The sequence below is a fragment of the Sus scrofa genome, chromosome 15 (genome assembly GCF_054392235.1).
Source record: "Sus scrofa isolate SSC_HxYL_T2T_F1_AM1 chromosome 15, Sscrofa_HxYL_maternal_Yorkshire_Landrace_v2.0, whole genome shotgun sequence".
NCBI classification, from domain to species: domain Eukaryota; kingdom Metazoa; phylum Chordata; class Mammalia; order Artiodactyla; family Suidae; genus Sus; species Sus scrofa.
In genome coordinates, this window is record NC_139397.1 from 121,656,372 (window position 1) to 121,674,304 (window position 17,933).

The 17,933-nt window shown below is 41.6% G+C and overlaps 1 protein-coding gene across 1 annotated transcript; it reads left to right on the top strand.

The window, feature by feature from the left end:
* Window positions 1-987: 987 nt before the first annotated feature.
* CTLA4 (cytotoxic T-lymphocyte associated protein 4) lies at window positions 988-5,948 on the top strand (the record flags this gene model as incomplete). The annotated part of the gene is given in 4 exon segments (NM_214149.1): window positions 988-1,098; window positions 3,651-3,998; window positions 4,450-4,559; window positions 5,842-5,948. Coding segments are annotated over 4 exon segments (672 nt in total). The 3' UTR covers window positions 5,947-5,948.
* Window positions 5,949-17,933: the final 11,985 nt, after the last annotated feature.

The window sequence follows — 17,933 nt, forward strand, 5'->3', positions numbered from 1 at the left end:
TTTCTGGAATATTATAGGCTCTCAATAATTGTTTCTTTCATTATTGAAATACATGAAAACTCCCCACTTTTAAGTAGGGGAGTCCCCAATGCTTAGTATTTTCTTTTAGGATGAATATTTATTCAATCTACAACTTTCATAAATTTAAGAACTTCAGTCATATGTAACCTTGGTTCTTGAGGTTTTTTTGCTTGAAAAGTTTCCATTGGAAAAAAAAGTCTATCCTCTTACAGAAGGTTTGAATCTCTTGGATCATTCTGGTTGACTTTTTCTGGTTTGAGTCCTCCAAATCTATTTTGTCCTTGTTGAATTAAGGCTTTCAAGAAACACCAGCATTCTTTCATAATCTGCAAAACCAGAGGTAGATTAATTTATTTCTTGTGATTTTGGTGTTTTCTCTTAACAAAATGCTAAATGGAGCTAGGAGAATAAACTCTTATTTGCAAAGCATGTGAGGGATGGTGTCTCACATGTGAAATGTAGAGTTTTAATTAATGATATCCAGATTAATTGTGTCTTTAGCCCAAGGACTCAGAGAGCCAGGAGCTTTGGGGGTGTCAATGAAATAAATTGAGTCGTAAAAGCTGTCTAAACAATTGGATAAGACCAGGACTTAGGTGGACTACTGCACTCCAGGAAATTCTCCAAGTCTCCACTTATCCTCAAAGTGAACAAGAAGCTTCAGTTTCAAGTTGAGTGCATTTTCCATCCATGGATTGGCTTGTTTTGTTCAGTTTTACTTTGAGTGTTTGAGGTTATCTTTTCGACGTAACAGCTAAACCCACGGCTTCCTTTCTCGTAAAACCAAAACAAAAAGGCTTTCTATTCAGGTGCCTTCTGTGTGTGCACATGTGTAGTACATACCTGGGATCAAAGCCAGCTATATAAAGTCCTTGATTCTGTGTGGGTTCAAACACATTTCAAAGCTTCAGGATCCTGAAAGTTTTCACTCTGCTTCCTGAAGACCTGAACACCGCTCCCATAAAGCCATGGCTTGCTTTGGATTCCGGAGCCATGGGGCTTGGCTGGAGCTTACTTCTAGGACCTGGCCCTGTACAGCTCTGTTTTCTCTTCTCTTCATCCCTGTCTTCTCCAAAGGTGAGTGAGACTTTTGGAGCATGAAGGTGGAGGAGGTGTTTCTCCCACCCGGGTTTCATTTCTTTTAGCAGTCAAGGGCAGTGATTTATAGCAAAGCCAGAAGCTAAAGTTAAGACTCCAGTCTCCTGACTTGGACAGCTCTGTATTCTGAGGCAGGCACGGGACAGCTGGCAGCAGCAAATCAGTAGAAAGGCAGCTCATAGCATTTTGCCAGGCATGGAGCAGGCGCTTATGCTTAACGAATGCATTTGAATTGGTTTGGGAGACATGAGCATTTTCAGACACTTCTATAAGACAGAAAAGAAAGTCCTGTCAAATTAAGTGATTTAAGAGAGAAAAGATACCCAGGGTCCTGAATACATTTGGGCTTGGAATCAGGGTTAGTTTAAGAGTTAATGTTATAAAGAAAATTGCTTTAAGCAAATTGTGGGAAGTTTCTTTCCTACCCAATTCTAGGTTTTAAGGTCCTCTAATTCACTTTTATAAATGAATTAGCCTGCTTTAAAATTCCTTTCTTTACTCAATTCAAGGTTTTAAGTTGCTTTTAATCACCTCTACAAACTAATTAGCTAATTATTTCAAAAAGTGAAAGCAGTTTAAAATTATAAAACAGAAAAAAAAGGAAGGACGAAAGAAAAAAATAATGAAACAAAGAATCATAGATCAGTTTGGCATAAGATGCTTGATTGCTGCCTCCCCATCTTTGGACTTTAGGTACAGATTTCCCAGTTTTCAGATGAAATAAATCTCTTTAGTGGTTGATGCCAGGTTTGTTACATGGTATAAAATGATGAGCATTTCTACTGAATTTTGATCTTCTCTTTCTTCAGACTTTCTTGGTTAAGAAACCATACAATTTGTATAATGTAGGAGCTCAAAATATGTTTGCTGATTTAATTTTTACTGGATAAGAAATATTCCTATACATTTTCTTATTTTACATGTTTTAATGTGTAAAGTTTAAATAGCCTTAGAAATAATTAAATTTCCCTTTAGAAACTTTATCTCAACATGTAACTGGGATTCTCCCATGGTAAGGTAGATATTGGAAAATTCAGTGTGACCAGATTTAGGGGTGATAATTGGGAACTTGTCTAGGGAGACAGTAGGAAACTTGGTCTTGTTTAGGCTTAGAGTCAACAAATGGGCAGGTTATAATGATTAATGTACAGAAAAGTGTTAATACAGGGAAGAACTTGACTAAGTACTGCAATAGCTTTATAATAGTGCAAAGGATGCCCAGAGGGCACCTCTGATAGACAGAGGTAAAGGTTGGGGAAGAAGACAGTTGTCTAGCCAACAGGGGCTGCTGGATTAAGCTTGGCAATGACAGCTGCCATATTGTCCTCTCTTCTGAGGAAATGGGCTATCCAGCACAGGTACTTGGGGGAAATGACTAGTGTCCTCAGTAGAGAGTGATTTATACATAGGAAGAGGTATCCTGGAAACTCAGGTTGGAGTGTTATGTTGGGATTGGATCATGGAGGATGGTTAATGTTATTTATTTTATTTGTTTTCACAATCAGTGTTATGAAAGGCAAGGAAGAGTATGAAAAGGAAGTGACATTCTATTCATTCAATCCAAGTTTGGGGTGTCATTTATATGGTTGATTGACTAAAGAGGGGCCAAGTTAATTACAGGAAGGTGATTTGCTGTGAAGTCACCATTTTTAAGATGATGGGAGCCAGTTTGTATGGAGAGCTGGCCTCCCTACTCCTGTAGAAGCCAGAGGGAAAAGAACAAAGGAACCCAAGGTATTCAGGTGAAGGAGAGAGGGCGGCGGAAGAGGTGATGGCAGAGGCAGGGGAAGCCCATAGAAGTTAACAGCAGGGTTGCCTCAGCCTAGAAAGGAAACGAGCTGGTGCCCTCTGTTCTGTGGCTTCCTTCATCAAGCAGCATTCTTCACTCTGTTACAATAATGTAGGGAAGGGGGTGGCCAGCACCAAGAGCCAAGGCTAGGATTTTCGCGAGTGATCAATGTAGCCAGAGGTCAGAGGCAAGGTCAATGTCAGCAGAGGATTTTGAGGTGTCCTTTGAGGAAGAAGGCAAAATTCTATACCTCAACTTCCAAAATTCCCCCTGCTACTCTTTATAGCTCTTATAGCTCAATTATAACCTTTGAATACCAGAGTTGAAAGGCATCCCGATGTCATCTGATCTAATCCCCTATTTTGCATGTGAGGGAAAGTGAAGGCTACAGAGTAGGCAGTTTCCCCCAAATCACATATTTCATGGTAGAGCCAGCTCTTCTGTTTGTCACTTCAATGTTTTTCCTGCCACATCCAACTGCCATTAAGAAACTGGCTTCCAATAAGGGAGCGTCATTATGGAGAGTAGTTGGAAGACAGCTGAGAGATGGAGAGGGCTCTGGGGTAGGTGGGGAAGGTAAGGGAGAGGGGAGGGTGATGGGTCTGTTGATGGGGGAAAGAAGGGCTGACAGGTGAAGCCGGAGGGTCCATCAAAGATCAACTTTGCCCAGCCCCAAGATTTGCTTGGATCTGGTCATGGGCAAACGTGACTTCACTGAGTTCCTTTGGTTTTCTCATCTTAGGGATGCACGTGGCCCAGCCTGCAGTGGTGCTGGCCAACAGCCGGGGTGTTGCCAGCTTTGTGTGTGAGTATGGGTCTGCAGGCAAAGCTGCCGAGGTCCGGGTGACAGTGCTGCGGCGGGCCGGCAGCCAGATGACTGAAGTCTGTGCCGCGACATATACTGTGGAGGATGAGTTGACCTTCCTTGATGACTCTACATGCACTGGCACCTCCACCGAAAACAAAGTGAACCTCACCATCCAAGGGCTGAGAGCCGTGGACACTGGGCTCTACATCTGCAAGGTGGAGCTCCTGTACCCACCACCCTACTATGTGGGTATGGGCAACGGGACCCAGATTTATGTCATTGGTGAGCAAAGTCATGTCACTGATTGATACCTTTTGCATTGCTGTCTCTTTGATGCATGAAAACGCTTTTGCTCCTTGATGTCAGGCCGTTCATTGTTAGGATTATGGGTATTCTCTGGTGTACCATGTAGTAGTCCTGCTTTATATGGATGGTGAGCAAACAGCATTCTGACTATAAAATAAAATGAGTCGAGGAAAGTGTTTCTTCTCCCAGAAGATTGGGGCACTCCTTCTGGAGTGATAACTGCCAAATTTGGCCTTGGCCTTGGATCTGACACTCCTGGAGAAGAAGCTCCAAGAGCCAGACTTATCTGGGGACCAGTCACTCTGCTTAGGGGTGGACATCAAGGTATGGAAGCTCAAACTTCTTTTTCTCACCAATGGAGCAAGTAGGGGCCTAGAATTTAGAAAGCATCTCATGCGAGCTCTACTTTGTTTTCTGTTTGTTGCAGATCCAGAACCATGCCCAGATTCTGATTTCCTGCTCTGGATCCTGGCAGCAGTTAGTTCAGGGTTGTTTTTTTACAGCTTCCTCATCACAGCTGTTTCTTTGAGCAAAATGGTGAGTGTGATGATGACAAAACACCATCTTTGGTGGGGAAGCCTTCAATGGTAGCAACTGACCAAATGATGCTGTTGAGTTGAGTTTTCTTGAGATGAAGCAATCATGAAGAAGAGGAAGGACAATGGTAAAGAACACACTAGAACCCTTGGCATTGGCCTTTGAAGTTTCGGGATGACTCATATTTTAGTTAAGTGTGTTTGACATTGAATGTTTGTGTGCTTCTGCTCAGGGTTTCAGTTTGAGTAACCATTTGAACAACACGGGGCAGCTGTTTTGCTCTTTATCTTCATGACAATTGTACTTAAGTTAATCACACCGAAACACAAGGTTAGATTGGGCAAAGTGCTCTGGAGAAGACCACCTGGCTGGATTTTATCCTCTTTATTCTCCCCCTTAATGTCCCGCGACTTAGCCTGGAAGCCATCTCTTCGTGCCATCCTGCTAGTGCCTTCCTTGTGCAAGCTGTAGCTGTCCTGTAACACCTGTCCAGGATTCTGTTACCCAGTCTGCTTGACTGGCATGTCTTACTCTCCTCTCCAGCCCTGTAAATGAGAGCCCAGTTTTCCTTTACTATAGTTGTTATAGAAGAGACAGAGGTATGAAAGTATTTCTTTCTGACAGTCATTTTCAACCTTCTTTGCCTAGAGGCTGGCTTTGCCATCACAAATTTCTCCCTCTCCTTTCCTTCTCTCCTTCTCTCACCACTTCTCTTTCTCTCCCTTTCTCCCCCCTCCCTCCAACACACTCTATTCCAAGTCCTCTACTCAATCAGTTCTGTTGATCTAGTTTCTTTCTACCTCATTTGCTACAAACTACCATACAGATTAGTACATGCACTAATTTACTGAGGTGATAAAAACTGGAACTAATGTGGCCAGAGAAATCAGTAATAAAAAGGGTATGAGGACTAGAGATGAGAAACACAGCTCTCAAAGGGAATAACTGGTTTATTATCTTATCAAGCTCATCCCCTTACGGATAAGATCTAGTCAATTATCACAGGCATTTTGGGTGTTCTTTCTAAAGCTTTATCAAAGGTGCTTTCTCCTATTTCCCAGTCAGGGAAAATGATTTCTATTTTATGTCAACAGCGGAGAGGTGTTTACCTAAAATGAGTTTTAATACTGAACCAAGAAAGTCCCCTGGGGCTTATAATTCTGTATGTTGTGAACATCCATTTTTCAGTAAGGTAGGGACTCAATATTTTTTGAGTCCTGTTAGAATTAGAAGTGGCTTCTATATTCCTCAATACTAATTACTGTTTCTTTTTGTTTGGCAGCTAAAGAAAAGAAGTCCTCTTACTACAGGGGTCTATGTGAAAATGCCCCCGACAGAGCCAGAATGTGAAAAGCAATTTCAGCCTTATTTTATTCCCATCAATTGAGAGACCATTATGAAGAAGAAAGACTATTTTCCAATTTGTAAGAGCTGAGGCAATTCTCACTTTTTGCTATCCAGCTATTTTTGTTTGTTTGTGTATTTTGGGGGATTCATCTCTCTTTAATATAAAGCTGGATGCAGAACCCAAATTAAGCGTACTACAATTTAAAGCAAAGGAGCAGGAAAACAGAACTGGGATGGTTCTGTCACATCTGATCCAATTTTAGTAAAAGCATCACTTGGGAGCAATATGGGGATGCAGCATTATGATGTGGGGTCAAGGACATTAGTTAGGGAATGGTACAGTGCAAAGAAAGCAAAGGAAGAAGGAAGACAGAGGATGATACTGTACACATCTTGTATTTGTGAAAAGTATATAGCTGAAATGATGTTTTCAAGTTAAATTTTTATGCTGTGTTATTTTTCTTAGCATGTATATAATTACATGAAGACTTTAAAAATACTCACATGGCTAAATTTTAGCCAGTGATTCCAAAGGTTGTATTGTACCAATATGTATTTTTTTATTTGATCACACTGTGCATGGGGACCACACATGCTTTTGTGTTTTGAATATAAACACTATATGGCAGTGTCTTCCCACCATGGGTTCAGGGGAAGTTTTGTGGAGGGACTCAGGACACTAACATACCAAGTAGAGTACAAGGTCACTTGCTAACTGGGTTGGAAACTGGATAAGGTCATAGCCAATTACTGAAGACATGTTGGGCTGAATTGGTATTGACATGTGTTTTGGGCTTTTACAAGAGCTCCTTTCACTGGTTTGCAAGGAAGCCAAAGGTGGTGGTATCTGAATTAAATAGATAGAACCCTGTTGTCAAGTAAATGGTTTGTTTCAGGAGTCTTGTAGGTATGAACCTCCAGTTCATGGGGCTCCAATTCCTTACATATGGTTAATGCCACAGACAGAAAAAAAGCAGCAGGTGGCAGAACAGGGTGTGAGGATCTTTGCAAAAGAACACTGTTGGTGTTTTTTAACTCAACATTTTCCATGAAAATGCAAAAACATGTATAATATTTTTAATTAAATAAAAATCTATGGCAGTCATTTCCCAGAGTTGTTTTTATCATCCTTATATGTGAGTACTGTGGTTGAGTTTATTTTTGATAGATTTATTCAGCAGTTGGTTGAATCTCCAATATTAGAAATACTGGGAAAAATTAAAAATAAAAAACCCAAAGAGCAAATAATGCTTCATGATTCAGCTGTCTACCAGCCCTTTACCTGCAAGCCATTCTTGGAAGGAATTCATTCTCTGTACTTCGGATTTCATCACTGTTTGGGATCTGAAGCGGGGTACTACAGCTATGGCAACGCTGATAAATCACACAGTATTCTCTTTAGCACAGGTTCATTACATCCCCTTTCTTACTCGGAGCTTTCTCAGCTCAGCTGGAGCACAGATTACAGTTGCCATGGTAACTCCAGTGTTGTCAGCTGTGGCCCTTGCAGCCATTTTAATATGCTTCTGTGGTAAATAGAGCTTTCCCTTGCAGCTTCCAGATGGACCCTTTCACAAGTGTGAGGACAACACCCCCTCTGTAATTCTTGGTTAACCAGTGTAGCCTCAGCCTGCTTGGTTTCCACTCCAGATTTCTGCTTCTTGACCTTCACATCCTGTGATTATTTGTGCAATGATTCTCAGTGTGGCCAGGGACCACTTGTAATTGAATCAACTGGGTCACTTACTAAGAATGCTGATTTAGGTGCTTAACCTCAGATGCACTGAATCAGAACCTTTGGATGATGGGGCCAGGAGTTTGCCCTCCCAGAAGGCTCCCTGGTGCTTCTTAGACCCATCAAATTTTGAGAATCATTGCTCAGACAGCTCTCTCTCTCTTGCATGTCTTTTTTTCCACCAAGCAAGGGCTAACAAATGAGACAACACATAGTGAGCATTCCAGAAAAATATTTTCAATGAAAAGGAATAGGTCTTCGAAATATGGCAATAATATTTATCTAGAACAAGCTCCTCTATGTAGAAGACTGCACCTCCTGCTTTCTTGGCCTTTGGTTGGAAGCCATGAAGAAACACACAGTTTAGGAACCCCAGTGATAATATGATACCATTCCTGCTCCCCCAAATGTCTTAAGAGAGATCATTCTTCCCCTAGTTGATGGAAGATCTAAATGACAGGGAGGGCCCTAGACAAGGGATCTCTTGGGCATCGGGCTTCTCTCAGACACCATTAAAAGTGCACTACTTTACATAACTTTAACATATCCTCTACTGTTATCTGAAATTCTACCATCAGCTATTCATTGAGTTGAGTATTTCTCTCTTCACTCAATCTCAGTATTGAAAAACTAAAATACTCTTTTTTTTTTCTTTTGTAATCATTTTTATTTTTTCCATTATAGCTGGTTTACAGTGTTCTGCCAGTTTTCTACTGCACAGCAAGGTGAGCCAGTCACACACTTTAGCTTAAAGTTTTTTTCTATGGTAGTAGAATTGGGCAAGAAAGACTGTGACTTGGGGCTCCAATGAAAGGGGGAAAAGAAAATATGGGGTAGGGGTATCTGAGGATCAGAAGAAAGCCTTTTCTAACCCCTAATTTGTTTTTGAGGGTAGATTCTTTGCCTGCAATATTCAGAAGAGATGCATTACCCTCAAATCAGAGGACCAACTGCTTATGGCCTTCCAACCTTCATCACTATCTCCATTTCTCTTTGGTAGAGGTCCTTGGGAACCCCAAAGACTCCACGCATCCAAATGAGGCTTGGTCCACCATTGAGGGGAGCCTGGGCACTGCATCTCTCCTCCTGAAACCACTGGTCTCAGGTAGGAATGTGCAGATGAGGAGAGCAGGAGAGAGCTATCAGCAGTTGCCTGGGGAGCCTCACCTCTTCCTGGTTCCCAGCACATGCCTCTGCTCATCTACTTTCTTCCAACATGGTACTCTCATTTCTGCTCCTTCTGTTTCCCTATTTCTTATCCCAAATATCTCTATTCCTCATTTTTTCTTCCATCAAGACTCATCTCAAATTCTGCCTCCTCTGTCAGATTAGCTGACACTCCCAGCCTACATGGATTTTCCCCCTTCTGTTTCACAGCTGTACTTGGTTTCATCTCTAATAATTTCCAATGCCCATGAATTTTCTCCCTAGTGTGAGTGGGAACTTCCCCCAAATTAGCATCATTACAGCTTTAGGCACACAGTAGATGCTCTAATAAATGTACTAGAGCATTGTGGAGCTGGGACATCTGGAATGATGGGGGAGAAATCTGTCTTCTATCTGTGCAGAGCCTGACTCTGTTTCTTAGGCGGCTTCAGCCTTATCTCTTTTCCCTCTGACCAATAGAATCCTGTGTAGGTCAATCTATTTCTTGGATTAAAACTTTAAGATTCTGGAATGTCAGCCTTTGCTGGCTCCTCTACCCCACACATTCTACTTTTATCTCAATCTAATCTTCCAATCTTTTGAGGTGGGAAAGGGAGAAGAATTTTCATTTTTTCTTTCTCTATTTTTTGAACTGTGGGTTGCTGCTAAAACTGATTATATTTTTATACTAAGTCTGAACCTTCTCCTATATCCACAGTTGATATGAATTTAATTTCTTTGGGACCAAAACTTGCAAACTAGTGATGTCACTGTGTAGTTAACTGGGGCAAAGCCAGTTAGTATGGTGAAGAATTTATACATTTAGGTAATTGTTTGGGGATGTTTCAAAAAAAGAGGATCTGGCTTTTCATGTAGACTATTCCTAATGCTTCTCTTATACACCCAGTTAGAACCAAGACTTGGGCACCTTTAAAGGCATTGTTTTGTTTTATACATTTTTCCCCTCACCTCAGGCCAATTTTCTTTATTTAGACCAGAAAGATGACACATCCTGTTGGTGGAGAGGGAGGAAATGTTCTTTCCTTCCTCTTTTATGTGTCCTTGTCTATAGACTGGGGTAGGAGTTAGTAGGTAAGTTTGCCAGATTCAGCCAAAAGTAAAAGAAACAAATAAAAAACCCCAAACCCCAAAACAGGATGCCCTGTGTTTGATCTGACAACCCCATCAGCAGGAAAGTTGGTACCTTAATGGGGTGTGAATAAAAAGTGTTCTAGAGACCCCTCCCCAAGAGTTTCTGGGCAAGAACAGCTCAAGACTGTGGCTGCTGTTTCAGTATTAACATGATCTTCTGTCCCCACTCCCAGGTGTATGTGGGGTTGATGCTCAGTTAGGGGTAATGGGTTCTGCAAAGGGGGCAGTTATTTCTCTTCAAAACTTTTTTTCTTAGCAGTCAACTCACTTTGGTCTGTAGGGCAGAGTCTGACATTTGGACCCTTCTTGGAAGTCTTCACTTCTTGGGTGGACTCTATTACAGCTGTTCTTAGATTACTTGCACACAAAAATTATCCAGAAGATTTGGAAAAAACTGTAGGTGGAGGTGCTTCCAATCCAGAGCTGCTCACTTATAAGATCTGAGGCAGGGCCTGGGGGAATCTTCAGTGAGTCTTTGGGATCTTACTTTCAGAAAACCTGGTCTAACTCAGGATCCTGCCATCACAGACGATCAGGACTGGAGAAGGGACCTTGGAAATATGAGGCTCAGAGACATTAGGAAACTTGTCCAAGGCCACAGAGTCTAAGAAGCCAGCTCTGTAGATTTTCACATCAGGGCTCTGCTGTGGGTGACACTTTAAGCCTTTCTGCCCAGGGACAATCCTTTTGAGCCTGCTTCTTGAATGTCACTGCCACCACTCCAGGCTACCTCCAGAAAATCTGCTTGTCCTCTCACCATCACCCCAGCATCAGTGTGAGCATTACCATCATTTTCTGCCTGATATTGGCTCCATCTTTTCTATTTCTCACTTAATTTTCCAGGGCCCTAGCAAGAGGTGACCCAGCAATCCCACAGAAGACTGCCACAGAGAAGAAGACAAAACAACCCTTTCCAACAGTCTGTCAGCAAAGCCTGTGATGCCCTGAGAAAGCCTCTCAATTCTGCTGGAAGACATGTAACAACCCAGTGAAACGACACATGCTCCTTTTTTTTTTTTAATCACACGCCAACAGTTTACCATAGCAACCGTGTTTTAAAAACATGATATTAGTCACCTAAAGTGACATTACCTATGTGAACAAAAAGAGGAGGCTCTCTCTTGGAGAAATTGTAGGAAATATGTTTCAGGAAGTGATTTCAAATTTTAGAAAGCACTGCAAATGATGGCCCATAAAACACACTTTTCTGAGGACATTGCTACATTGCCTTTTTCCTCTAGCTTCTCTTTGAAGCATTTTAGTCCATGCTATAGTTATCCCACTATTAGGTTATCTTCTTCAACTGGCTGAAAAAAATGAGCCTTGCTTTCCTTCCATGTAGTTAATTTGCAAGTCAGGCACAGGCTTTAGTCTCCTGTGAGCATCTTTTTGGCCCTGGCACATCAAGGTTTTCTTTTGCCATGACTTTAAGGACAAGAAGCTTGGATTTGTGAATGAAGACTAGCCATCTCTAGTGTTGCTTTCCTGTTGAGAAAGCCGCCATACTGGATACTGTTTGTGAGCTCCTTATTTTGAATGCAGAGGGAAAGGAAACCAACTTGAGAATCAGTTTGTTAAGTAATTTTCACAAAACCCCTGCAGAAGAGATAATAACATCATTCTAATTTTCAAGATGAGGAAACTGAGGTTTGAGGGGGTTTGATGGTTTTCCCAGTGCCACCCAGTTAGTAAGTGGCAGAGTCAGGGTTAGAAGTGAGGTTGCATTCCAAGCCCATGACCTTTTCAAACAACCATATCTGAATTCTGTGGAGGATGGGTACTTGCAAAAGGAAAAGGGCAAAATAGAAAGTGAATGGGGGATTGAAGTGCTAGAGAAGTAAAGTGTGTCTTGTGGGGGTTACATATGGGTTATGAAATAAGCAAATATTCTTATTTTGAATAACTTTCAAAACAAATGTTTTCAAAGCCTTTTTGAAGGTATTTGTCACGAGATTAGCTCCTGCAGACATGTCACCAGGGAGAGGAAAACAGGAAGTTTAAGACATTTGAAAGTGGACCATGGTTGCAATCCACAGTTTTAGCAGTAGCTTCTTTCCCAGTCACTAGTGCTGAAGTAAGGGCAACAATACTGCTGGCTAGCCTTGGGTATTATAGCTTCTCATTCAGAGATGGGGAAGACAGCAACAATTAATACAGCCAGAGGGAAGATCTGATTCTCATATACATTTAGCATGCTCCCTGCAAGTGGGGTCATTCCTCATTCAAAACACGCTGCATGGAAAAGAAAGTAGTGACCAGTGGAGGTCAGCAGGGGTAACCTTGCATATATACCTGTGATCCCTGGACTAGGATGAGGTTTTTTTGGTCTTTTTAGGGCTGCACCCACAGCATATGGAGGTTCCCAAGCTAGGGGTCAGATCAGAGCAGCAGCTGCTGGCCTATGCCATAGCCACAGCAAGGAAGGATCTGAGCCACATCTGTGACCCACACCACAGATCATGGCATCACCGGATCCTTAACCCCTTGAGAGAGGACGGGGATCAAACCTGCATCCTCATGGATACTGGTTGAGTTCATTACCACTGAGCCATGCAGGGAACTCCATAGTTTGTAAAAGGATAATAATCAGCTTAGAATAGGAGGTGGGGGTAAAAAGGAGAATCTCTGAGTTGGAGTTGAGAGATGCTGGAAAATAACAATGATTCCCTCTGAGGGAAAAAAGAGAACAAAGCAAAAGATGGAAACCTGAAATTTCCTGCCAAATGGCAAATGAAGTGGACTGGTATTCCATGAACAGAAGGCTACGTAGAAGACTGAGAGAATCCCAGGTCAGAACCAGGGGACCATCTCAGCTGAGATTGCGATGGAGGGAGCCATGCAGAAGAAATTTCTATCATAAGTCAAAGTGTGGGAGCAACTGGGGGCCAAATCAGAAAAATAAAATCCTTGCCCTGCCAAGAATGGACATAAGCTGAGGAAGACTACATCCTCCTGGAAACCTTGCCAGGAGATACTATCAGAGACTGGCTCTGGGATTAACCACAAGGCCACAGATCCCAGACACAACCTCAAAATTCTCATGACATAGGTCTCTAGGAATCAGAGATAGTTTTCACTGATAGCATTCAAGCTGTCATTGATGACCATGGAATGTAATAACTTTCTTACTTTTCTAACATCCAGCTCAAACGTCCCTTCCTCTGTCAACCCTTCCTAAACTCTGACACATGGTTACTCTTACTGCCCTTGGTCCTTTCTCTTTTAGCTCTCACCCCTCTGCTGGATCAATGTTCCTTGATGGCCAAGTATTTTCTCCAGATGGAGCTCACTGTGAACAACAGGAAAGTCCTTCTCATATGTGCCTCCCTGACCTTGGAAAAATATTATTTCTACTTTTGTTAAAGAGCTTGCCCAGGGTCTCATCATGGTAAGTGGAAGTGATAGATTTGGAGTCGAAAGAGTCTGATTTCAAGCCCTGGCTCCTTCCTTCAACTCTGCATTCGGTGACATGGCCTCCAGCAGGTTGGCCAGGCATAGGTAGGAGGATAATAAGGCTGAATTTGTGAGCACTGTTGGATGTGTAAGGAATTTCATGGCTGTTTTGGAAATGGAATCTCCAACTCCACCCTCAAGAACTTCCCTCTTCTATGGTGTGGTGTATTATACATACTGGGATCAAACTAGTCTGAACGAACCCGATTGTTGACAACCATCCTAACTCTACTGCCTTCCTTCAGTCGCAGCTGAACTATTTTTGTCTAACTTGGCTGCCTAACTTACAATTTTTTTTTTTTTCAAATCAGATGTCTCCATGCCTATTGAAACTGAGAGAATTATTTTATAATCATGCTCTCTGGAAACAAAATCGTCAATGGAAATTTTTAATTAAAAAAGAATGTGGTAGAAACACAAATTTAAATCACGAATTGAAAACACTCGGCAAAATCTTTATCCACTAGACTGTAAAATATTCTGCGACCATCTGTGGAAATTTATAGGTATTAAATTAGACACAGGTTGGTTTTTCTGTTTTCTGATTGGAAAATCACACATCACACAGCAACAATATAAAACCAATTGTGATGTCTAGTCCCGTCAAGGTCAAAACACATGTGCAAATGAGAAGAAAATTATATGTTTTGTCCTTGAACAAAAAGACCTCTACTAATGTTCTTATTAAATATTAAATTTCATGTTTAAAAGGCATGAAAAGACATGTTTCTAAAAGATAAGAAAGCAAATATAACATCCACTCAAGGGTCTGAATTATATTCAAAAGTGATGATGATAGAGACACATGTGTGATGTATGAGGTTAGTCTTGCTTTGTTTATATTCCATTGCTTTCCTGTGAATATATTTTTCAGTCTGTGTTCAGCTCCTTAAAAATACTAGTCACTGGCTATTCCACAGAATCAAGAAAATGAATGCAGGAGAATCATTCCATTTGACCATTTGACAAAAGAGCATATCAATATTTCCTGGCCTGAGGGTAGGAGGCCGGTCAAGGTGACCCCCTGAGGTTCTGCAGGATGAAGAAACCTTGCTTTGGAACCCTGTCCCCAAGAGAACTTTTATAGATCCTTGAAAAGTGAATTGTCAAGGGCAAGGGGACAAGTAGTCCTTGTTCAGAGCTAGGAGACCTGGTTCTGCTCTTGGTGCGACCCCACTGGGTTTGCAGTTGTCTAAGGTCATTTTTGGCAGAGGCACTGTTTAAGAGCCACACCTGATGGCTCCAACCCCAGCTGAACTCCAATCCTTGGATTCATTCCAACCCTGTCTTTTACTGATGTAATTTGTTATCATTTAACTCTCATTGTTAAGTTCCTATGCATTAATATTACTGTCTTCCAAAATACATAATGAATTCCCTAGGAGACTGTGACTTCATGGAGGCACTATGGGGTAATAGCTACAGTGTGACCTGTGCTGCCAGGCTGAGCCTGCTCCATCTCCACCCAACTGGGCTATGCCTCCATTTCCACCTCTGCAGGATGCGGTTGTGATTGAACGAGTTCATGTATATAAAGTGCTTAGCATGGGCCCGGCATGGGCTGAACACTGTATTACATAGTAATGTGTATAGTAAGTATATTACTATAGAACACATGTATTATTTCTTCCTGACCTTGTTATGGTATTTGGCATACTGCCTGGCGCAGCCCAGTTTAGCATTTTTCTTGATTGTCTTCTTTCCTTTCATCCTTCCTTCATTTCCTGTTCAGCAAATATTTGTTAGGCAAATAGAGCCTTTGAAATACGACTGATAGTGATTAAAATGGAGAGGTGCATTAAGGCTGGGTGATTGAATTCACTGTTTCCACTAGTTATCCTCCTCCAAATCTATTCTCTCTGCTCTCCTGCTCTGCCCTGAGTGGGGAAAGCTGGCCTAAATGGACCACAACACCTGTCTTCCTTGCCCTGGCAATCAATGATGGATGGGAAGCACCAGCAGCAGATGGGAGTGAGGAGACCATGCCTGGGGATTTCTTCCAGCCAGCCTTCCATTGATACAGCCTCCAGGGGAGTAGTTGGGTCCTTCCCCGACTTGGGTGGCTTCTTTTCCTCATCTCCTGCCCTCACTGAGCTCTGATCACTATTTTTTTCCCCTTCTCCTTAAGCTCTAGGAAAAGTAAAGAATTTCTACTGTTCTTGGTTGCTGGAAATCTCAGCATTCACCATTTACCCTTAACCCTGTCCACACCTTTGTAAGTAGTCCCTTTACTCAAGTTTCTTCAGTGGAACCATCTGAGATGAACTCTGTTTTGTGCTGAGGTTTTAACTGATAAATCACACATCCTTGCAAAGGTCCTGTGTGCCTCTGGATCCTCACCTGCTTCTCTGTAGCATAAGGCGGATGGTCAGACTTGCTTTCTCCAAGATCCCTTCTAAGTCTGAAAGCCTACAGAGCTATTGTTAGAATTCAGAGTGACCTCAATAAGCTACAAAGCTTTTCAGATTTAGAAATAAAAGCAAAAATAAACCAATGGTACCTAATCAAACTGTCAAGCTTTTGCACAGCAAGGGAAACCATAAAAAACAAAACAAAACAACAACAACACCAAAAAGACAACCTACGGAATGGGAGAAAACAGTTTCAAATGATGCAACTGACAAGGGCTTAATCTCTAAAATTACAAACAACTTATACAACTCAACAGCAAAAAATCCAACAACCCAATTGAAAAATGGGCAAAAGACCTAAATAGACATTTCTCCAAAGAAGATATATAGATGGCTAACAAGCACATGAAAAAATGCTCAACATCAGTGATTATTAGAAAAATGCAAATCAAAACTGTTATGAGGTACCAGCTCATGCCAGTCAGAATGGCCATCATTAACAAGTCAACAAATAACAAATGCTAGAGAAGGCGTGAAGAAAAGAGAACTCTCCTACACTGTTGGTGGGAATGTAAATTGATACAACCACTGTGGAAAACAGTATGCAGGAACCTCAGAAAACTAAATATAGAACTACCATATGACTCAGCAATCCAACTCTTGGGCATATATCCAGACAAAAATTCCTTGAAAAAGACACATACACCTGCATGTTCATTGCAGCACTTTTCACAATAGCCAAGACATGGAAACAACCTAAATGTCCATTGACAGATGACTGGATTAAGAAGATGTGGCATATAGACACAGTGGAATACTACTTGGCCATAAAAAAGAACAAAATAATGCCATTTGCAGCAACATGGATGGAACTAGAGACTGTCATACTAAGTGAAGTAAGTTGGAAAGAGAAAGACAAATACCATATGATATCACTTGCAGCACAAATGAACCTTTCTACAGAAAAGAAAATCATAGACTTGGAGAACAGACTTGTGGTTGCCAAGGGGGAGGGGAAGGGAGTGGGATGAACTGGGAGTTTGGAGTTAATAGATGCAAACTATTGCCTTTGGAATGGATAAGCAATGAGATTCTGCTGTATGGTATAGGGAACTATATATCTAGGTACTTGTGATGGAACGTGATGGAGGATAATGTGAGAAAAACATACATATGAGAGACTTGGTCACTTTGCTGTATAGTAGAAATTGACAGAACACTGTAAATCAACTCTAATGGAAAAAATAAAAGTCATGTAAACAGATAAACAAGATGATTTTCAGTTAAGAACAAGTGTAGTGAGGTGTGCTTGGGGAAGAAAAACCAAAGTTATAGAAATGTCAGGTGAAAAATGCCTGGATGTGTACAAGTGCATCAGCAAGAAATAACTCAGAGGAGCAAGCAGTGCATGATGTTGCTCAGACTGAATAAATCTGGGGGATAGATAGAGAGTGTGAACCGTAGGAAGGACAAGGCTGTCCTCTGTAGTTGCCTGTCATCGCGCACACCAGGTCCAGGTGAGAGGATTTGATTTGGCTCAATAACTTAGAAGAGGGGAAACCCAGCATTAGATCGAAAATGGAAAATGACTTCTACAAAGATCAATTTCTTCTTTCCTTCCTTCCTTTGTTTAAGAGCCTGCAGGTAGAACTGAGGACATCTCAAGCCCCTGTGTCCTGGAAATGGACTATGGTTAAGTACGTTGCGTCTTGGCCAATTATAAGTGAGATTCTGAACATGAATTACAGTAGACAGGGATTTGTTTTTTTAACTTTTTATTTTTTTAGTGGCTGCCTCTGAGGTCATATGGAGGTTCCCGGGATAGGGGTCGAGTTGGAACTGTAGCTGCAGGCCTATATCACAGCCACAACAACACTGGATCTGAGCCGCATCTGCAAACTACGCCTCAGCTTGTGGCCATGCTGGATCTGTAACCTGATGATCGAGGCCTGGGATTGAACCTGCATCTTTATAGAGAAAATGTCTGTTTTTTAACCTGCTGAACCACAACTCCGGGGACTTGTATGTTGTTAATGGGTTTGTCATTGGTGGTGTTAGTGTCTTGAAAATGTATTCTTTTTACTCTGCCCATTTTTCCACTTTAATGGCTTGGACACTGAGCAGTGACTGGCAGAGTAGGTTTTCAGTGAAAATCTATAATAGAAGGAGAGCCTGGTTGAATATAAAAAT